The sequence below is a fragment of the Phascolarctos cinereus genome, unplaced genomic scaffold (genome assembly GCF_003287225.1).
Source record: "Phascolarctos cinereus isolate Bilbo 61053 unplaced genomic scaffold, phaCin_HiC Scaffold_726;HRSCAF=1367, whole genome shotgun sequence".
Lineage (NCBI taxonomy): Eukaryota > Metazoa > Chordata > Mammalia > Diprotodontia > Phascolarctidae > Phascolarctos > Phascolarctos cinereus.
Window position 1 is genome coordinate 64,574,774 of NW_027556098.1, and position 24,074 is coordinate 64,598,847.

The 24,074-nt window shown below is 37.7% G+C and overlaps 1 protein-coding gene across 1 annotated transcript in view; it reads right to left on the reverse strand.

Annotated features, from left to right (window-relative positions):
* Window positions 1–24,074, reverse strand: part of SYTL5 (synaptotagmin like 5) — a 148,527-nt gene that overhangs the window by 107,951 nt on the left and 16,502 nt on the right. Inside the window, exon 2 of the mRNA XM_020979637.2 lies at window positions 19,104–19,591. Within this exon, the coding sequence (XP_020835296.1) occupies window positions 19,104–19,222 (119 nt within the window). The 5' untranslated portion in view covers window positions 19,223–19,591. The remainder of the gene's footprint in view (window positions 1–19,103; window positions 19,592–24,074) is intronic.

A 24,074-nucleotide genomic window follows, 5' to 3' on the forward strand; every position in this document is an offset into this window, starting at 1 on the left:
ATCTTTTCTGATTTAATCACAATGCACCCCACCCCCTTTACACTAAGTAATTGAGAATAGGGGAAATAAATGTTTAAGGAAAGAAAGCAAAGATAAATAGTCTCAGAGGTATCACTGGTGCCTTTAAACAATCACAGTATAATCTTGGATTGTAATGGAAGAACCAAGGAAGATAATGAGTAAAGAGGTAAACGATATTGGCTCATTCTGTTTCTACTCATGCTGAGATGAAATTAGGGTTTCATTAATGCCTACACTGCCATTGGTGCTGTGGAGTTCACATAAGCCTCTTCCACATTAGCCCTGTATTCTCTATAAGTGAATCCCAAATAAAACTGAAAGTCTCTATATAATACAGCAGAATCAGAGAGATCATGGTAAACAATGAATGTATTCTAGAACCCGAAGTAAGAAGATCCCACCCAAAACAAGCCATAAAGATGATTTGTGTGAGCTAAAGGATGTCAGAAACCTAAGATAAATAGCTGGGGCAATGTATCCTAAGGTTATGTCCTGGTGAGCACATGGATCTATCACTCATATCCAAAAATGATGCTACTAATGTTGCCAATTTTCCTGTTCGCACATGATGGGGAGAGAAAAATTGGTGGGTGGCAAAGAGTTTTTGTTTGGTTTTGTTTCAATACCATCCCTGGATTTACTATTATAACCACCATTTGAAAAACCAATTTCTATTTGTAACTTGGCCTCTTAAGCTCAAAAGTGTCCCCAATAGCTGTAGTCAAAGAAAAGAAAGCTCGTCAATGACTGGCACCAGTATTTCCTAGCAGTGCACAGCTATGCTGCTTGATCTTAGTTGAATTTTTAACAAATGGAATATGCTTATACTCCTGGCCCTGACCCTTTCAGTATGACATTTATTTGTCTAAACTCTTATTATATATCTTCCACAGAAGTCATTACCACAGCAACCATCACATGCCAGTGTCCATACACTTCAAGAAAGCTCAAAGATTTTTTTAAAATAAACCAAAGGCTATTCCTTTTCAAACTAAATGAAATGATATTGAAAAATTATGCTTATTATAGGAAAGGAGGGAAAGTTCTGTCAGGAACTGACTTAGAGGTGGTCAACAAAGGACAGGGATAAATGAGTACTTTTCTGTATGGGAAAATGTTAAGAATGTGGTCCCCTTACTTCATTTTTTTTAAACGGTCTAGAAGAAGGAATTTACAGTGAAATCTAGAAGTCTACAGAAACATTAATCTTTTCTAGATAACAAAATGCTTAAGCCAGTGGTTTCCAAACATTTTTGATCATGCATTCCTATCAGTAAAAAATTTACTAGTCTTACTACACTCCCTTGATGTGTGCACATTTGCTTATCCTTAAAATATATAGATTACTACTATATTAATCATTAGGAACATTATAAAACTTAAAATAAATATACATTTGGAAAGGATGAGATAAAGGTAAAATGATATTTGATTCTAGAGTCAACTGGAGGCCTTTGGAGTTTATTAAGTGGGGTAGGGAGGTGAGGGAATGTGTGTGACCTGCATTTTGGGAAGATCATTTCTGGTAGCTACTGAATACTTTGAAGCAAGTAGGCCAATTAGAAGGCTATTGCAATAGTTCAGGTGAGAGATGATGAAAGCCTCAATTAGGATAGTGTCAGTGTGAGAAGAGAAAGGGATAGAAGGGAAAGAAATGGAAGTAGAACCAATAAGATGCAGCACCTGATTGGATACATGTTTGTGGGATAAGGGAGAATGAGGAGCTGACCATAACACCAATGAAGAGAGAACCTGGTGATTGGAAGGATGGTGGTGCCCTCCAAAGTAATATAGAAATTTGGATAATGGGTAAGTTTTGGAAGAAAGATATTGTAATGATATCCTGATCCAAATTACAATCCACCCATGATTCCTCATCCTATGTGACTGATTAACCCAAAATGAAAAGGAGGAAGGTGGGAGGAAGAAGAACTCATCAGTTATTTCTCCTGAGCACAAAGTATAAAACCCGCCATCCAAAGTGTGCCTGTCATAACTACGAGGTAATGTGGGGATCTAGAGTATGAAGGGGATTTTTCAAATGGCAAATAAACTGGAGTTTATTAAGTAGAAGGTGACATGGTCTGACTTATGCTTTAAGAAGATCACTTGGATAACTGAATGGAGGATGTACAGGGTAGGGAGATACTTGAGGCAGGGAGAACAACCAGAAGGTTATTGTAATAGTCTAGGATGAGGTGATGAGGACCAGCTGCACCAGGGTGGTAACAGTGTTAGAGGAGAGTAGAGAGAAGTCCTTGTGTGTGACTGGAAGTAGACTCCTCTAAGCATCCATGTAGGCAACTGGAAGGTGTCAGACAATAATAGCTTACATGTTACATAACCCAACAAAGGAAGGAAAAATTCTAGGATGTCCCATGCGCCAGAGCTAACTGCTGTGTCAGCTAGTATGAACTCATTGTCAGCTCAATTATGAGGCAAAAATCAATGATCTAATTAAAACAGACAAGAAATCTACTCTAAAATTCAAAATTATCAAAGATTATTTGAAATTTGAATTTATATCCACTATATATAATAATAAAAAAAACCTTAAGAGTATTGAGTTATTGTTAAATGATAGCATGAAGTCATCATAATTAGGAAAATATTTCAAATTTGGATTTTTGTTGTGGAAAGTGATATGTGTCACATATGAAAAACTCTCATATGTGAGTATGTTTTTAAAAAAAAAGCAAGCAAAATTTAGAAACAGAATTTTTCTAACCCGTTCAAGAGTCTTTTCCAAAAATTGAATTGTAGGAAGTGCTGAATCTGTTTAAAAAATATAAAAATGCAATATACCTTCTGACTGTACTGTGAGAACAATTAATATCAGAGAAGATGGAAATTTGCTTGCTGAAATTCAATAAAATCTTTGCATAATAAGAGAATGAGATTGAAAAATGACTATCATTTTCTTATAAGTGCAGCCAATGCTGTCCTTCCTTTTTGTCTATGTGTCTTTATGCAGAATCTTTTTCAAACACGACAGTCATTAAATCCAACCAAGTAAGCAAAGTGAACTTAGAAACAGACAACCAAATTGCTGCATCACAGATTGTTAAACCAAGATTGAAGCACATTCAATCATATTGCTTTTTATGATTACTATTAATATGTTGGTGAGAAAAAATGTTTGTGAATTTATTACATAAAATAATTACTTTAAAATATTTATTCCATCTCTATCTCATACTTTTTAATTTCTATTTTTGATATGTTTTATAATGTACACAAAATATTAGTACACTAGTACATTAACATAATTTATAAATTTTATTTTTGTTGTTGTTCAGGTATTTTTCAGTCACGTCTGACTCTTTGGGACCGCATTTGGGGTTTTCTTGGCAAAGATACTGAAGTGGTTTGCCATTTCCTTCTCCAGCTCATTTTTACAGATAAGGGAAGTGAGGCAAACTGGGCTAAGTGAGTTGCCCAGGGTGACACAGCTAGTAAGCGTCTAAGGTCAGAGTTGAACTCAGATCCTTCTAATTCCAGGCCCAGCATTCTATTCACTGTGCTACCCAGCTGCCTCGAGTTTATAAACAAAGATACAGGTACTAGGGCAGCTAGGTGGTAGAGTGGATAGAGTACCAGGCTTGGAGTCAGAAAGACTCACCTTCCTGAATTCAAATCTGGCCTCAGACACGTCCTAGCCATGACTCTGAGCAAGTCACTTAACCCTGTTTGCTTCAGTTTCCTCATCTGTAAAAATGAGCTGGAGAAGGAAACGGCAAACCACTCCAGTACCTTTGCCAAGAAAATCCCAAATGGGGTCACAAAAGTCAGATAAGATTGAAAAACACCTGAACAACAACAAAAACGTACATTGGGGATCCTTATTCAAAAATGTTTTACTGAAATGGATACACAATCAAAAAAAGACTAAAGATTACTGATAGAGAAAATGATTGCTATTCTTGAAGAATGAATCGGCTGTAGAGAGGTGGTGAGAATGCTACAGGGGGTGTAGGTGGGAGGAGGTATATGCCAGATATAAAGGCACGAATAAAAGGAGGCATTGAGTAAGCCGATTTTGTTGGAGTGGAAGATAGAAGTTGGAAAAGTAGTTAGGGGTCAGATAGTGGAAGACCTTGAATAAAAGCCTACAGGCTGGGTTCCTTATTTCAAGAGATGATGTAAAAATCCATCAAAATGAACAAAAACTATCAAAATCCTTTTAATTAAAACATAAACCAGCTTTAGAGAAAAGAGAATGATCCCTGTGACACTGAAATACTTTTTAAAAGGCAGAGGTACAGTGCTGTTGAGTGACCTCCTAGCTATTAACTCTAATAATTTAAGCCATCAAAGTAATGGGTCTGTTTTGTCCCCTGCAAATTGATCCATCTAAGATTTTCAACTTGGTACTGCAGCTGTCTTGTACTTCTACAACACTGAGGAAAAAAGGACGTGGTCATAGTAATCTAAAGCTTTCTTTCAAATTATGGTTTTTCTTTTTAAAGTATCAAGAACAGTGATAGTCAACCTGTGGGCCTTATGATTAATGTCTCTGAAAGAGCTAAAATAAAGATAGCTTCGATGAGCCAGGGAGAAAAGCTGTACCAGACAAGGGCAGCTTTTCAGAGACTGTGAGTACTCCAAGCAAAAGAATTAACTGGGAGTTGGAACAGGGCAATTACACCTCAGGTTTCTCTTTCCCCACCTCCAACAAATACTAGGAAAGAAATGGATGTTTTAAGGATTACTTAGTCTTCAAAAAAAAAATATGACCAGACTTCTCTAACCCTACATTAAGTCATTGAATACATCACAGATTAAGGTTTGTTTGCATTTTCAAATCTAATGTTTTAGGCCTGCACAGCAGCCTTCAGAAGACTATTTACAAAGCAGATACATCCCTAAGATGCTGCCTATAATTCTCATCAGTAAAATGAGAGTGAGAAAGAAATGGCAAACCAGTCCAATATCTTTGCAAGAGAAAACCCAAATGAAGAGTCAGACATGACTGAAAATGACTCAACAACAACAAATAAATATCAGTCTAGCCATTTTATAGATGTGGAAACTGATATTCAAAGAATTAAGGACTATCCTAATGTCATATATCTATTAGGCATTTACTACTAATATTTACTATGCTGTGGTTAGAGCTCAAACCCAAGTTTTCTGAACTTAAGTCTGGTAGGCTTTATATTATATTATGCATCATCTCCAGGATAGATAGACAGACAGATAGATAGATAGATAGATAGATAGATAGATAGATAGATAGATAGATAGATGGATGGATGGATGGATAGACAGACAGACAGACAGACAGACAGATAGATAGATAGATAATGATAGCTAGCATTTATATAGCACATTAAGGTTTGCAAAACACTTTGCAAAAATCTGATTTTATCCTCACAACAACCCTGGGGAGTAGATGCTATTATCCACATTTTACAGATGAGTAAAGTGAGGCAGAAATTAAGTGACTTGCTCAGCACACAGCCAGGAACTGTCTGGGGCCATATTTGAACTTAGGTCCAGCATTGTATGTATGGGGGGTGGTAAGGAAGGAGAAGAGGAGGAGGAAAGAGAGAGAGACAGAGAAAGAGATAGAGAGAGAGAGAGAGAGAGAGAGAGAGAGAGAGAGAGAGAGAGAGAGAGAGACAGAGAGAGACAGAGAGGAAGAGACAGAGAGAATGTGTATGCACATGCCCATGTTTGTACATACACAGCAGATATAAGGTAGTCTTAGAGTGGAAGGCATAAGGATCTAGAGGGAACGGGAAAGGTTGCTGCATAAGGTGGCATTTGAACATAGAGTTCAAAGAATCAGAGATTCTAAGAGTCAAAGGGGAGGAGAGAGAACATTGTGGGCATGGGGGAACAGTTAGTACAAAGGCACAGAGACAGAATGTGGAATATCCAGTGTAAGGAACAGCAAGTAGACAAAGATGATGGATTGAGGAGAGCATAGAAGGGAATAACGTGTAAAAGTAATAGAACTTTAGGAAGGGGCCTAGTTGTAAAGAGCTTTAAATGCCTTCCCCCTCAAAATGAAAGGAGTTCATATTTGCTACTACAGGTAATAAGTAGCCATTAATAATAACTAATTAGTAACTACTAATTAGGAATCATTAATCATCAAATAATCCCTTTGGTAGCAGTGTAGAGGATGGACTGGAGTGAGAAGATACTTGAGGGAGATCAATTAGGAAACTAATCCAAAAGTCCAGACAAGAGATGCTAAGGACTTGAACTAGGGTGGTGGCTTTATGACTGGAAAGAAAGAGACATATAGGAGAGATGTTGTGAACAAACAATAAGATTTCTCAACAGATTGGACAAGGGGGGTGAGTGAAAGTGAGGGGCTGAGAATGCTCTGAGGTGATGAACCTGGGTGAGTGGAAGGATAGCGAGGTCCTTGCCAGTACTAGGGAAATTCTGGGTCTGGGAAGAGAGACATAATGAGTTCTGTTTTGGATGTACTGGGTTTAAAATGCCTAGACATTCAGATGCAAATGTCTAGTAGGCAGAAATATTTCAAACTCAACAGGGAAACAACTGGAGGTGGGGAGAAGGGTCAAGAGGGAAGATAAGAAGAAGCTAGATTAAATAAATAAAAATGAAAAAGAAGTCTCATAGGCAATGGGTGGTGAGTGACTGGAGCTCTGGAGAGAGACTGGATACGAATATTCATGAGTCATCTGTACAGAGAGTATAACTGAACTCATGGGAACTTATGAGCTCACCAAGAAAGAATATAGAGGGAGAAGAAAAGAGGGCCTGGGACAGAACCTTGGGGAACAACCATAGTTAGGGAGTGTGATTGTGATGAGCCAGCAAAGGAGACTAAGCCTGAAAAACACAACTGTGTTTTTTTCCACCCACAGAGCCAGTTCTTAACATTTACCATCACATCTGTCCCATTCTTGCTTTTAGTCTAAATTTGTTTTTCAAGATGGCACCTTTTAACTATAAAAATAAAATAAAATAAAATAAAATAAAATAAAATAAAATAAAAATTTATCAAAGTTCTTTCGGTCCTCCAACTACTCATATCATAAGAGGCTTAAAAGTGATCTAGCTCAATCCCCTCATGTTACAAGTGAGGAAACTTAGACTGAGAGAGGTTAAGGGACTTAGCCAAGGATAGAGTCAGGATTCCAACTCAGGTCCCTGAAACTCCACGTTCAGCAGTCCTATTTCAGTGCTCCAAATTCAATGATCTTTCAGTATCTCCACTTTGCCTCTGTTGAGATGCCCAGAAGAAAACATTCTAAGCCTAAGCTCTGGACCGTGAAGATCCTGTAGTGTAAATAGTGGACCAGGAGGCCACAGAACCAATCTGCCTGAGAGGCACAGAAAAGTTTGGATGAGATAAAGGAAGAGAAAGATAGCTCATGGCATATAAAATACTTATAAAGCTCACTAAGTGCCTCCCAAACAACAACCTTCTTATAACAAAGAACAAATGTTTGAACTATCAGATAGTTTGTTTTCCTAAATCACATCACACTGTCTCTGACAGCAAAATCAATTTCACCTTCTCAAAAGCTTGTTGAACTATTTCCTGTTAGTCATCAAGAAAATATGGAGTTTGTATATCTTATTCTAGCAAAAAAAGTCTTAAAAGAATGACCACTTTATGGTAGGTGAATAGGTTTCTAAGGGTGAATATTTACTAGAACAAGACTTCACACCATAGCGTATTTATCCCTGAAAAAGCTCACACTTTTAAAGAGTTTTTCTGGAAAAACAACAATAACAACAACAATAAACCATCAAATTCTGGCTAAATCAAAAGATAATTATTTTTGATGTTCAGGGACCTATTAAAAAGTCTATTGTTTCATAACATATTGAAATACCCACACATGTTAGGGAAACAAGCCAGTATGTCACCCCTCAGCCTGCCATTTGTCTGATTCTCTTATTTAATCTTATCGTCCTGGACTTTGGTCATAGTTTGGCTCTTTGCTGTTCACCTTGGGCAAAGCACTTAGCTTTTTTTTGGATCTCAGTTTTCTCTTGTATAAAATGGGCATAATAAAACTTGTATTTCACAGCATTTTTGTGAGGGTATGACAAGGTAAGGAAGGTGAAGTTCCTTGTAAACCATTAAGCCTTATATAAATATGCAAACCCTAAGTGTTGCTATGAAGCAAAGCTGGCCATGTACTCTTTATTTACTGTCTCCCCCAATAGGAAAAAAGAGGAAGAACTAATTCTTCCCAGACCATACATTTCTTCTCCCGTGGGTGGTCCAAGAGTTTAACCCACATTTTGGCACTTGGTCCACCCTGTTCTTTTCCTATCAGAGGCTGGAGTCTTGCCTGGGCCTCCTATAATCAGTCTAATGAGATATACCTGGTTAGAACAATGAACTCATTTTCCAGACTAGGGGTAAAATGATTCTACTTCCATAGAGAGCACTTTCATTACTATTTTCAAAATTTTATTTTTATTTTTAATTCCAAATTATTTCCCTCCCTGCACCCCTACCCCACTCATTGAAAAGGCAAGATATGTGATACCCATTATACATATAAAATCATACAAAACTTATTTCTGTATTAGCCATTTTCTTTACTTTGTGGGGGAGTTTAAAAAACACAGGTTAGTTATAAAACATGAAATAAAATTCTTGATACCATAATCAAAGACTAATCTAGGATAGACTTGAGTCACCTGACCTATTTTTTTAGTTCTGCATATTTCTACCTAGTCACTTACTTTCTCCATTTACTCTCTTTAGTTAGCACTGGCTAAGTATATAGACATAAAGCATACATCATTCATTCATTTACAAATGAATGAATGAAAAAGCACTTAAAAAGCACTTTGCTAAGTGCTAGGGATACCCAGGCAAAAGAAAATATCATCTTTGCCCTTGTGGAACTTACATTCTAGTGGAGGAATATAACATACAAAGAAAAGAGGTGGCCAAGGAATGGTACTTTTGCTCAGAGAATCACAAGAATGTTGGATAAGTTCATAGGACAGTAGATTGACATTCTGTCTAGTAACATTAGAAAAGTTGATTCGATGATGGTTTATAGTTGCAGAAAAGGCAAGAGGGCAGAGCAAGGAAAGGGTTTGAGGGCATCATCCAGGAAGTTGTCAAGGTCTTGGCGAGGATGAGTAGAGCATAAAAGTAAAAAAGTAAGAAAAAGCATGGTGTCTAGGGCTTTCCAAAAATAGTGGTTAGGTGAGAGGGAATCTTCAAGTGGAACAGGGGGGGTCTAGAGAGTGGAAATTTCTCAGGATTATTGAGATGATTGTAGACACTACGGAGCTAGTTGTAGAGTAGTAACTGAATATCACGGATTTTATATAAAGAAAAGTGTTTTCAAGACACACACAAATTACAAATTATGACACTTAAATGGACATAGAAATGGGAAAAAAAATGTTCTGCCTTTGTAGGCAGAGATAAAACAAAGGGCAAGGGAGATTTGCAGCATATTCACTAGCTTCAGCATTCTTTGAGAGAAGTAGTTCAGCCAAAGTCCTCTGCAGGATTCCTTTTAATGAGTGGAGCAGCAGGAAAGGGAGACTCCAGCTGCTTCAGCAGTCACTCAGTCCAGATTCAAAGGGTCTGCTATTGTGCTGCTGCCTGAATGAGCACCATTCTCTACACCCATCACAGATTCTCCCCAAATGACCCCTTTTAAAAATCCAATGTGGATTCCTCTTTGAAGCAGACAGACTTCTGTTGGAGTTATTCAGAAGCTCCCTGTGCTATGTAAATACCATCCCACAGCTTAAAAATCACAACGGCCAAGGCAGCTAGGTTGTCTAATGGATAGAGCTGGACCTGGAATCAGAAGGAACTGAGTTCAAATCCAGACTCAGATACTTACTGGCTCTGTACAACCCTGGCCAAGTTATTTAACCTCTCCTAGCCTAGGTTTCTCCATCTGTAAAACAGGGGTAACAACATCACCTACTTCACAAGGTTGTTGTGAGGATGAGATAAATATCTGTAAAGCACTTTGCAAACCTTAAAGTGCTATATAAATGCGGGTTGTTTTTATTGTAGTTGCAATGCCTTGCAGGGCTAGAAATGGAATACTATCCCTTGTGAAAAATGACTTAACTAACCACCTTGATTTGTTTGAGCTTCCTTACTATCCAGAGGAGGCTGGACTGATCTGGGAATTGGAATCAGCCAATCAGGAGGCAGATTGAGCATCCCTTGAGTTTGACATACCAGAGATCCTTTGCAGTGTTTGCTTGCTAAACCCGGGAATCCCTCTGCTGTGCTGGTGACCACAGAACTGACTTAAGCTAGTTTATACCAGCTCAAAGGGACAGAAGTAGCACAAGCATCCTAGTTCCTTGACCTTGGGGATTTTCAGCCTGACCCTCTTCCTTGTTCCATGTAGGCCTTTCAGGATTTCTGTGAAATGACCCCTTCATGGGAAATGGAAACTGAGCCCACGGGACTGTGGCAGTACCCATCTGGGCAGGGAAATCCAAATCTACAATGACAGTACCTGATTGGGCTGTGATCCACGTGGCCACTCCCACCCAGCTTTGAGGTTTCTCTTTGTCTTTATAACCTGTGCAGCCTCACCCCAAAGCAAGCGCAGTTTCAACTGCAACTCTATATGCATGGCTGCCACTTTAAGTGAAAATAAACATGCATACAACCTAATTTTGTTTGTCTTTCTTAGACCAAACTCCGGAGGTTGACACCCTCCAGATGACAAGTAGATGATTCCCAGCAAGAGTTTCATCACTTTTTACCCAATCTGTGGTAGGGCAGTCAGAATGAACACTTTATTAGGAATAATTATTATTTTCTTCTTTTCTCCTTCCCTTTTGTCCCTGTTCTTCCTTCTCTTTTTCCTCCTCCTGCTCTTCCTCTTTCTGCTCCTCCTCCTCCTCCTCATTATTATTTTAGGCAGTGGGCAACTGGCATGGCTGGAGCCAAGAACACAAATCTTTCCCTTTTTAATAAATACCAAAGAATAGGAAAGAGAGGGAAGGAGGAAAAGAAAATGGCAGGAGCTCTGTTTAGTTTTGACAGTATAAAGTCACAGGAGAAGCCGTGACTGAGTGTACAAAGCCCCCACCAGCCCTGAGTTAGTGGCACCAGGAGCATCACCATAGCCATTACAGCCAAGGGCTCCTTTTCCTATGGCATGCAGTTGCATCAATAAAGGCACTAGGCTATCACTGAATCTGCCGGCAGAAGATCTAGCCTTGAATCCAGAATCTGATGTTTACTAGCTACAACACTTTGGGCAAGTCACTTCTTTCTGGAATTAAATTTCTTTATCTGGAAAGTAGAGTCAGGCTTGATGATCTCCAAACTCCCTTCCTTAACTCTCTAAATCCTACGAACTTCTACAGGATGAGTTTACAGGAAATAATTAACCAATTAATTAAATAATTAACAAGGTTCCCCACTGCATCTTGGACCGTCTCCAGTTGTCTGGCCACTGGACCCAGATGGCTCCGGAGCAGAAAGTGAAGCTGGTGACTTTACACATCCCTCCCTCACTTAAATCCAATTCAGTTGCATGTCATGGCATCCCCTTCCTGATGTCATGGCCCTCTTTAAGAACAAAAGACAAACAGCAGCAGCAACCTATGGATTTCTAGGGGGATGAGTTTGCAGGAAATAATTGCCTTACAGTTTGAAGCCAGCAGGTTCTGGAAGGGGCTAGTAGGATAACCCCTATGGATACTGGAAGATTTTGCCTCTATCATAGAACAGAAGACCACTGAACATTGAGGCGTAGCAATAATATCTCAGATTTCACATGGTCTAAGGTTTAAAAAGCATTTTTCTTCTTAACAATACTGCCGGGCAAGTGATTTAAGTACCATTACACCAATTTTGCAGAGGAGAAACAAATTCAAGGAATTTAAGGAAATGGGCGTTAAAAGCCTAAATCTCTTAATGCTAAATTCAGACCATCCACTCTACCATGCTGCACCTTGCTAAAATAGGGGCTGAAGTGAAACATTGTTTTTAGAGCTTCAAAGACCCAGTGAGCCTCAGGCAATAAGGATAACCCTTACCTTGGGGGAGAAGTGTGTGTGTGTGTGTGGGGGGGGTGATTAGAGGGAATAAATAGTTTAGCATAAGCATTTCATTTTGTTTTAAGCTTCCATTTGTGATTAGTTATTATGTAATAATAAGATAAGCACTTGAGTGGTATCATTTGGCAGTAAAGTGTATCCCTCCAATCTGGTAAACAAGTATTAACAAAGCCTACCTTACTCTATGATGTGTGTCCCCTATATTTGGTAAACAACTGATAAACACTTGCTAATAACATCAGGAAAATAAAGTTATGCTCTGTAGTTTCCTTTCATCATAAATTTAGGTAATCAATCACCAATCAGAACTTGGAGGTAACTTATAAATGCCTTTGTCAAAACCATAAAAAACACACCAGAGAATCCAAACTGCTTCTGCTTGGCTGCTCCTATATTCCCCCAACTCAGGGATTTGAGCATCCCATGTTCACTTGAGAGCAGTGTATCTGCTCTCATTAATCTGCACTTAATGGAGACTCGTCAGAATGGCACTTTAGATGGAGACACTTAGTCTTTGACTGGGTCTTGTGTGACCCACATGCACAAAAATATTTTAGCATCTCTTTTTGTGCTGGCAAAGAATTTGAAATTGAGGGGATGCCCTTCAATTCGGGAATGACTGAATAAGTTGTGGTATATGAATGTGATGGAATACCATTGTTCTATAAGAAAAGATGAGCAGGCAGATTTTAGAAAAACCTGGAAAGACTTGTACGCTCTGATGCTGAGTGGAGTGAGCAGAACCAGAAGAGCGTTGTACACAGTAACAGCACCATTGTACAATGATCAACCATGATGGAATTTAGCTCTTCTCAGCAGTACAATCATCTAAGACAATTCTAAAGCACTCATGATGGAAACAGCTATCCACACCCAGAGAAATAACTATGGAGTCTGAATGAAGATTGAAGCATACTATTTTCTCTTTTTTTTCTTTCTCATGGTTTTCCCCTTTTGTTCTGATTCTTCTTTCACAACATAACTAATGCAGAAATATGTTTAATATGATTATACATGTATAGCCTATATCAGATTGGTTGCCATCTTGGGGAGGGGGGAGGAAGGGAGAAAAAAATGTGGAACCCAAAATCTTATAAAAGTGAATGTTGAAAACTAAAACTAGCTAAATAAATAATTTTTTAAAAAGAAAAAAAAAGAAAACTTTTTTGCGAGCACTGGTTCAAGACCTACTCAGACTGTTAGGAATCAAGTGGATGGTTTGTTCCTAGAGAGGCAGATGATTGTATTGTTAATAACAGAAAACAACTGCACGCTGTTGATTAATAATGAGTGATTGTATACATTGCTGCGTGTAGGTCTGATTCAGCATTTCCACTGCACTAGTCAGCAAAGTTCAGAGCTAAGGGAATTGAAGAGCAGAGGCCTCTGAATATTGCCCTAGTAGACAATGAAAGAGCATAGCAGGTCTCCAACTGATTAATGATGTGGATGAGGCCTAAATACTGTTTTTATTAACTTTTCAGATGACACAAAGCAGCATCCTAGGAATTGCTAACACATTTAATGACAGTCAGAATCTAAAAAGACCTTAAACTGAACAAGAGACCAAATATAAATATATGAAGATTGAGAGGGACAAATGTAAAGATACACAGTTGGGTTCAGAAATTTAACTTCCCAAATATAAGACAGTTAGCAGTCTGTATGACAAAGATCTAAGGGATTCAGTGGATCATAAGCTCCATAAGAGTCTCCAGTGTAATATAAGAGCCAATGTGATGTGTAAGCCAAAAATGCTAATGCAGGCATGGCCTTAATTAAAGAAGCATGGGGTCCAGGAGGGCAGAGGTAATAGGCTTTCTGTAAACACTAGTCAGACCAAAGCTGGAGGATTGCGCTCGGTTCTGAGCACCAGAGTTTAGAAAGGACGATGACAAACTAGAAAGCATTGAGAGGAGCAAAACCATAATGGTGGAGCACCTTGAATTCAAGTCATATGAAAAGTGGATGAAGGAAGTGTTGATGTGTTTAACTGAAAGAAGATATTCAGGAAGGGCATGATATCTGTCTTCTAGTATTTGAAAGACTGTCAGGCATTAGAGGGGATAGATTTTTCGATTTGGCCCACAGGGCAGAATTTGAGACAATGGATAAAAATTGCAGGGAGACAAATCAGGCTATATGTAAAGAAAAACTTCTAAATAATTCATTCTCTAAAGGTAGCAAGGGCTGCCTCTGGAAGTCATGTGTCTCACCCTCTACCAACTACCTGTTTTCAAACAAAGGTTAGATGACCACATACCAAGTATGTAAAAAAGAATTCTTGTTTAGGTATAGGTTGGACTGTGTGGCAACAAGGTCCCTTCTAACTCTGAAATCCTGTGATTCTATGGCAGAGCATTGGGGATGCCCATGCTTAGTAGATGGGAGAAAGAATAAGAATGCAGGATGAAGATAAAGAAGGTATTTTCATTGAGGTGGGAGGAAAATCAGAAAAGAAAATGTTCTCATTGATGACAAAGGAGAAAAGAATGTCAAGAAGAATTCATTAACAGTGTCAAATGCCCCCTAAAAGATGAAGAATTGGGACTGAGAGGATTCCAGAATCACACAATCACTGAATTTGAGATCTGGAAGGAACTTCAGCACCCAGCTAGTCCAAGTGATAAATGAAGGAAATCCCTACTGCTATACTTAACTAGTGGTCATCCAGCTATGCTTGAGGACCTGCAGGGAAGGACAGTCCACTGCCCATCCTACCATTGGACAACTCAAATTATTAGGAAGCTTTTCCTGACTTCATATTAACATTTGCTTTTTTGTAGCTTCTCCTGTTTGTTCCTGGTTTCACCCTCTGGGGCTAAATAGAATGATTCTGAGCCATCCTCCACATGACAATCCTTTGAATCGCCAGACACCTATCACATGAGGATTCTCTTCTCCAGCCTAATCAGGTCCAGTTACTTCAACCAATCTTCGTGTGACCTGGTTTCAAGGCCCTTTACTACTTTGGTTACCCACCTCTGGACACTATTCAGCTCATCAATGTCCTTCTTAAACCATGAACACAATGTTCCAGATGAGGTCCAATGATAGTAAAGTACTTCCCTACTCCTAGAAGCTATGTTCCTCTTAATGCATCTCAAGATTATGCTAGCTTCATTTTTTTCCCTTTATTTTTCTTGCTTTTTTATTTTTTTGCAACATGGCTAATGAGAAAATGTTTCACATAACTTCATATGTATGATGAAGGGCAGCTAGGTGGTGCAGTAGATGGAGCACTGGGCTTGGAATCAGGAAGATTCATCTTCCTGAGTTCAAATCCAGCCTCAGACACTTACTAGCTGTTTGACCCTGAGCAAGTCACTTAACCCTGTTTGCCCCAGATCTTCATTAGTACAATGAGTTAGAGACAGAAATGGCAAACCACTCTAGTATCATTACCAAAAAAAACCCAAAATGGGGTGACAAAGAGTCAGACATGACGGAAACAATCCAACAACAATATGTATAATGAGTATCATATTTCTTGCCTTCTCAATGAGTGGGAGAGGGGTGAGGGACAGACAAAATTTGGGACTGAAAATAAAAATTAAAAAAAAAAACTTCTAAAAAAAAGATTATATTATCTTCTTTGGTTGCCACATCACAATGCTGACTTATATCCAGCTTAAAATCCTTTAAAATCCCAGGTCTTTCTCAGAAAAAAAACTGTCTTTTATCCATGTCTCTCCCATTTTTATACTGGGGAAGTTGATTTTTTTATACCTAAGGACGAAACTTTATACCTGTTGGATTTCATCTTATTAAATCTAGCCTATCGCTAAGCTCCAGTCTATTAAGAGTCTTTTGGATCCTGACTCTGTTGTCCAGTATGTTAGTTATCCCTCTCAGCTTTGTGGTGTGGATGAGTATCTATGCTCTTTTCCAAATCAATGGTAAGGATACTAAATGGCACCGTCCCAAATACAAATCTCCAAGTTACTCCACTAGGGACTTCCTGCTACATTGACATCAAACCATTAACTCTTGGAGTCTGGCCATCTAACCAGTTCTGACACTATCTGGTTGTATTAGGATCTAATTCATCTCCCTCCATCTTCTCCATAAGAATAGTATTAAATATGTCAATCAGGAGATAACATGATTCAGTTGTAATTTCAGAGAAAATGGTTTCAATAGAATTAGGGGGCTTAAAAAACAGATTGAGGGCTGCTAAAGAGTGAACGTGTAGTAGGGAAGGAGGAATAGGGAGTGTAGACTATTCTACCTCGGAGTCTAACAATGAAGAAGAGAGAAATAAATGGATTGAGGTGTGGGAGAGGGGAGATGAAGGAGCTAACACTGATATCTTTGGTTTTCTCAGTGATGTAGAAGGTGAAGTCACTAGCTGAAGGGGATGAGATGATTGTGGAGTTGGATGCTTACAGAGAAAGGATATACAACTTCCCTTCCCCTGCTATTACAAAGAAATTGGGAATAAATGGGAAATCAATCATTTTACTTCTAAGAATTGTGTGCACTCTTCATCATATAAGTTGCATTCCTCCTATAGAGAATGCTAGTGAAACAGAAGAACTGTAAGTAAAGAAAAATGATAAGGGAACACAATAGACTCCAGGCTAAGCTTTTAAAGACTGAGAGGAAAAATCTATCCTATACAATATTGTATTTATTATTCTGACTCTACACATTGCTCTTTCTTAAAAGAAATGGTTTCACATTTATCTGAGAAGTTTATTAATGGGTTAACATCTTTCTTCCAGAAAACATTAAACATATTTTGCAGGATATCAGGAAATTCAGCTACTTTTTTGTGATTAGATTTAAAACACTGAAAAGATTGTTTCTGCTCTCTCCAAACATATTGACTAGATTCGCCATCATCTGTATTCTAGTCAAAGAGAAACTCAGCCGCAACCTCTATCAGAGCTTTTGTTATTTCAGTGCTGATTGAATGTCTTGGAAAAATGGGAACAAAAATCCAGATCTTTTAGCTGTGGCATTAGTATTAATAAAGAAAATTCGAGTGTATGTTCATAGCTAAGGAGCCGAATTTTTCACAGCACATGATGAATTCCTGAAATACATGAAAATAATCTTATGACAAGTTTGCAGCATTTCTTCTCCAAAGATGATTAATAGCAGCATTTGACTGTGATTTTTATCTTGAACAGAATTAGTATTCTTTCAGGTGGTTACGAGGAGGTAATCAAGCACACCGAATCCATTTTAATCCACAGGGCTTTGTGAGGACATTGTTAGTTTCTGCCTGTTTCCTGCATTCAGATTTTAAACCCATAATACCTTTTTCCTTGACATGAAATTAGCCAAATAGATTCACCAATGATTTCTTGAACCAGGTGAACACTTTCACATTCCAGCTCCTAATTCCCTCCCTGTTGGAACTAAGAAATATTCCTTCTAAGCATGAAGTCAGTATCCTGTTAAAATTAAAAGATTCATTTAGTGGCTACTATTCCCCTTGGTGTGAATTACTTTTTTAGGTTGTTTTCTAAGGAGGCACTGGGTAGATATGTGGCACAACACAGGTAAGAAGTAATAATAGAAAAGGGTTAGGGATCTAGGGGATAACGCATATTTCTGAGGGGGACAGCCCATGAGCTGGTACTAAAAGGTGGGAGGGGGCCATTGTTTCTTGGAAGAAGAAAATAGCAGGGCACATAGAAGAAATTTCATCTTCCACAAAATTTTGTTAAGGGCTTACTCTATAAGCCCTTATTATGGAGGGCAGAGGGGAATTAGCATTTATAGAATGCTTACTGTTTGCCAGGCATTGTACTAAACACTTGATAAATATCCCATTTGATCTTTACAACAACCCTGCAAAGTAGGGATTATTATTGTCCCAATTTTACAGTTAAGAAAACTGAGGCAAAAAGAGATTAAGTGACTTGCCCAGGGTCACACTGCTAATAAATGTGAGGCCAAATTTGAACTCAGGTCTTCCTGACTCCAGACTAAGTACTCTATCCACTACCTCATCAGATACCATTTGTCTATGGTAAAGCTTCAAATCATCAGAATTCAGAGATCTCAGTTAATTTCTATTGTTCAGTCATATCTGACTCTTCGTGATTCCATTTGGGGTTTTCTTGGCAAAGATGCTGGAGTGGTTTGCTGTTTCCTTCTCCAGCTCATTTTACAGATGAGGAAACTGCAGCAAATAGAGTTAAGTGACTTGCCCAGGGTGCCACACCTGTCTGAGGCCAGACTTAAACTCAAGAGGATGAATCTTCCTGACTCCAGGCCCAATGCTTTATGCATGCTGGCACCACCTAGCTGCCCTTCTCAGTAATTAGGAAGCCTGAAATGATGACTCCCAAGCATTGTAGACATCCTAGTTAACTAAGGTTCCAGGTAATTGAATTCTAATGAATAATTAGAGATTTTGAATAAATCAATCAAATAAATAAAAAGATTAAATCAGGGTTTTTTTCAGTTGTTTGTTATTGTTGTTTCTTTTTACTTTTGCTTTTACATATCTTTTTGTGCCACGGACCGTTTATGGCAGTCAGGTGAAGCCTATGGCTCCCTTCTAAGAACAATGCATTTAAATATACAAAATAAAATGCACAAGATTACAAAGGAAACCAAGTATATTGAAATACAGTTGCCAGATTTTTTTTGAAACAAGTTCATGGCCCGCAGGTTAACAACCCTTGGATTAAATAATTCACCAGATGCTCTTCTTCCTGAGGCAAGAGCAGCTAAACACACATTATACAAACACACATTTGCCCAAGGTCACACAGGTGGTAAGTCCCAGAGCCAGGACTATCTCAAGTCCAGTTTTCCATCCACTGTATTATGCTAACTGCCTCTCATAAAGTTACTTCTCCCAGAAGGTTAAATAAGGAAATGTCAGAATTGCTTTCAAATCTTTCCTGATTAACCCTGCATACCCATTAAAGCCAATAACTCCATAGACTCACAGGCTCTTAGAGTTAGAAGGTACATTAGAGATCACCCCGGACAACAACATATAATCTACTCAAATTATCTTCTAGAAACCAGATCTAGAAAACTGCAGGAATGTGAAAAGAAATGTTAATCAAGAAAAACCAGCCAAAGGAGATTACCTTATTCTCTTATCTTCAACCTTCTTCAAGTATTCATCTCTCTTTAAGACGCCCAGGATCATTTCCTTCTCGTGCTCCAATAAAAATGACAGATTGATAATCTCTGTGTTCTTAGACATGGTATTTCCACAGTAACCCCTAAAGCAAGTGGTTGGATAGGCTCAAGATGAATTGACTTCTGTAACTCTGAAGGACTTTTTAAAAAATCACATTGATGAGGAGAATCTACTGAGTCAACTAGCATCTCATGGTACTCTTCATGACGTCTGAGTAGACATTCCCAAGGGTGATTATGTGTTTTCTCAGGAGACAAAGGGGAGAAAAAGGACTCCATGAAGATTACTTGCTGAGGAACTCATTTTTTTCTTAATTGGAGATCCACAAAGTCTTTGCCACACTTCTTAGCTAAATTCCACCAGTAGAGGTCCAACTTAAATCTCTGCACACAGATACAGTTGTGTAGTGGCTGTGTCCAAATCCTAGAAGAACTGAAAAGGGAGTGGGGAAGAGAAAGAAAATGGCAGAAATGACTTAGACATTTATTTAGGGCCCCATATAAAAATACCTAATTTTTGTTTAAAATGTTTGCATCACTATTTATTAAGGAAACCGGCCTATAGTTTTCTTTCTGTTTTTGATCGCTATGGTTTAGGTATCAAAACCATATTATTATCATAAAACAATTAATTTTTGAAACAACGGTGATTGGGAACAAGATCTTTGAATCTGTAGATCAAAAGGGTTTAGAGTTCTAGAGAGAGGTTGAGGACAGAGATACAGCTTTGGAAGTCACCTAATGGGAAGACAGCATTCACACAGGTAGTGACAACACACAGGATTGTGTTTGTTAGATGTCAACTCTGAAGAAATATTACATTCACAAATAATGTGATTTTTCATGAAGTATTCTTATAGCAAAGGGACAAAATAGAAATTTATATAGCTAATCTGTGCAAATATCTCTGTTTGAACAAGGATGGTTTGTTTAGAATAAGAAAGGATTATGCTTTTATATAAGGAAGACCACAGACTATAAACTGAATATACTCCCAGAAGGTGAGGACAAGATCAAGAAAACATCAGCCTCTTAAATTGATGCTAACAATCAATATAGAATAGGTAATGAGGGAGATGTTAAATGAGACATAAAAGAGAGAGAGGCTACACAGACAGGACCCAGATCTAGCCACAAGAAAATGCCAGCAACAGAGTGGTGAAGGAATTTGACCCAGGATGGGGGTTCCCTGTAGTCAAAGCAGACAACTCAAGAATCTGATAGTTCAAGTTTTATTCTACTGAGTGGAGTTTTTCTCTACTTAACTAAGCAGAGGGGCAAGTGAGCCCAGATTCCTTCTATCTTCTCCCTGTGTTCAGTGATCCCTAGACAAAAAACAGTCCCCATGGAAGTTCTGGGTGGTGGGAAGTAGTGATGATCTAAGAAGTCTCCAGCTCATTAGGTTGTTACTTTAATTCTCCTTATATTCTCCTTTCCCTGAAGTATCCATATCTAGGTTTTAAGGTCAATCTATTTAGGGGAGGGGGATTGGGAACAGCTAGGCCTGGAATCAGGAAGACTCATATTCCTGAATTCAAATCTGGCCTCAGGCACTTACTAGCAGAGTAACCCTGGGCAAGTCACTTAATCCTGTTGGCCTCAGTTTTCCCACCCGTAAAATGAGCTGGAGAAGGAAATAGCAAACCATTCCAGTATGTTTGTTAAGAAAACTCCAAACGAGGTCACAAAGAGTCGGACACAACTGAAGGGACTGAACAACAACTTTGGGGGGTATTAATTCAAGCTCTGTTTGGTCTGTATCACAGGATCCATGACAATCCTCCCTGTCACCCCTGGCCGTCAATGACCTGGGTGGTCAGGGTAGTGACCACTGGCATCATCTTTGTAGCATAACAACTCTTGTTCCCTCATCCTTTCATCAGAATAGAAGGATCCTTCTTATAAAGAACAGGAATAATATCCAAAAATATTCTACAGGCCTGCCTGTACTGCAGCCTACTTGGGGGGGGGGCGGCGGCTGAGCTGTTTCTGCTGTGAACTTTGTGCCCATAACTACTCTACTAGGACCTGTGACACTATCTACTTTGCTGGAGGCTACTGCCCGTAGTATTACTACTGTTACTGGTGCTGCTGCCCCTGTTACAGTCCAACAACTGACAGTCTAGCATACAGAAACACAGGTAATTAAAATTATATGATCTATTAAAAAAAAAACTATAATGAAGATAGTGTCGGTTCACTTTATTAAACCACAGTCTGACAAATATTTATTAGGCATCTGCTAAATGCAATGCACTCTGTTAGACTGTGAGGATAGAAAAAAAAAGATAAAAAAATACAATCACTGCTCTTAAAGTATTTACTATCTAATACGGGACAGATTAGTGCACAAATCATTGAAATACAAATTAGAATATTCTAAATGAATATCTACTCTGTAAAATACTAGGCACCACAGGAGAAGTGTAAAACATGGTCACTGGCCTGAAGAATCTTATCATTTAGTTGAGAAGACAAGTATCACTAAGAATTATGAGGCCAAATTTACTCCATGTGTTACAATCTCTAATTAATTTTGTCTATCACTCATATTGAGTTATTTTGAGTACACATATCTGAAGGAATTTTTTTAATACCTCTCTTCTTGGGACCAGTTGTGACATCTGCTAGTCCTAGAAAAAAAGTCATTAGTTGGCTCTATGGCTTCTATCAATGAAAACCAAATAATTAATTCATCTTTAAAAGGAATCAGTCAAAAAATGGCAACTTCCTTTCCAGCTTTTTATGTATGCTACAAAAGACTTTGAACTAATAAAATTAAAAATTCTAAATCTTTTAGCAACATTATTTTCTTTTAAAAAAATTACCTATGCCTTTTGCTATTCATTACATTTATTTCCAATTGTATCACTGCACCTCCTCAACCCAGAAAGTCCTTCATAGTAGCAAAGATTTAAAAACAAAAAAAAGTCCAGGAAAAAAAATCTGACATTATATACTATATTCCACACCCTTCATTCCACACCTCGCAATGAAAGGAAAAAGATACATTTTCTCATCTCTTCTGTGAGGCCAAGCATGGTAATTATAACTACAGTATTCAGTATTTTTTTTTGTTCTTGACCTTTACATTGTTGTAATCTTCATATATAATTGTTTTCCTGGTTCTTCTCTCTTCACTCTGCATCATTTTTCATATTCACCATTTCTTACAGCACACTACTTAATATTCTATTACATTTGTGTATCTTGATTTGTTTAGCCATTTCCCAATTGATGAGTACCTAATTTCCAGTTTTTGCTGACTCAGCAAGTGCTGCTATTAACATTTTGGTATATATGAGAACTTTCTTTCAGTCTTTTACCTCACTGGGGTGTATGCTTAGCAGTAAGAGCTCTACGTCAAGAGGTACAGACATATTAGTCACTTTCTTAGCAAAACTCAAAATTTCTTCCCAGAAAGGTTGAAACAGTTCACAGCTGCAGAAACAGTAATATTAATCAGTATGCTTGCCTACTGTCCTCTCCATCTCTATATATCGCTAGGACTTTGTTTAAAAATTTGCATCAATATTCAGAAGTGATATTGGCATATACACTTTCATTACTTTATCTCTCCCTGGTTTAATTATTAAGTTCTTATTTATTTAACAAATACAATTTGGTGGAGTGTTTTCTTTATTATTTTTTAAAATTTGTTTAGGAGGAATGGTAATTCTATACTTCTAGCTGAAGTAGATCTCTACGCCATTATAATTCTCAAAAAGCAAATTTGATGTTTTTAGAATTTTTCTTTGATTTATTCAATATTCAATATATCTTTATTAAATCTCCATTTAGAGCTATATTTTCCATTGTGTTCCTTGTCTCAATTACTACTTTTTATCAAGCTATAATCTGTAACTCTCTATGCCAATTCTCTAAGACTAAGTTACAAAAAAGTTTCCAATTTGCACTAGTAAAGGCAGTTTCAATATTGGGAGGTCCAGCAAAATCACAGGTCCAGCCTCTACCACCACCCCACCCTCACCTTGAACTATTAAAAATGTGTTTAATATTTCTTTTATTTTAAATTTACTTACAATTTCTCTGTGCTATAGCACATAGCCTATTTTTGTACATATTCCATGTAGAGCTAAAGTATGTATATTTTAAATGTTCCCATTCAGAAGATGGCATAAATCTTTTGGATCCCACTGACCTACTCTTTGTTCAGTTTTATATTTCCCTTTTTATCTTTCTCTTAGATTTGTTTGAATCTGATAAAGGAATATTAATATCTCCTATAATTATTGCATTACCATTACCATTATTTCAATTCAGTTCATTTTTCCTTTACGAAGTCACCTGCTATGCTATTTCGTGCACACACACTTAAGGATAGATATTTTTTCATTTTCTGTGGCATCTTTAAGCATAATGGAGTTTATCTGTCTTGATACTGTTAATATTTATTTTTGCTTTGTCTGATGGCATGATTGGAATTCTACTTTTGGTGAATCACCTGATGTATACTAAATTTTGTTCCCGCTCTCATTTTATTCCATATGTGTCTTTATATTTTAGTTGTGTTTCTTCAATATGGAAAATTATTGGATTATAATTATTAGTCTTGCTGTTAATCATCATTATTATTATTTTCATAATACTCTGCTGCTTTCTTTTATTTTATTATGTTTTAAATTTGCATTTATATTTCCATCTGATTTGTGTGTGTTTTTCTACATTTGCCTGTTTTATTTAGCTTTTAAAAATTATTTTTAATAACTTTTATTATTTTATTTTATTATTTAGCTTTATCTCCTTCACTCTTAGGTGAGCATTTTGTCTCTGAAATTAATTATGTTTATACCGCTTCGATGTTAGTCTATTCCCTTAGGTACTTTACTTATTTCCATTTACCTGCCAATTCCTTGACTTTATTTTAACATTAAATTCTCTTTCTTTTCATGTAC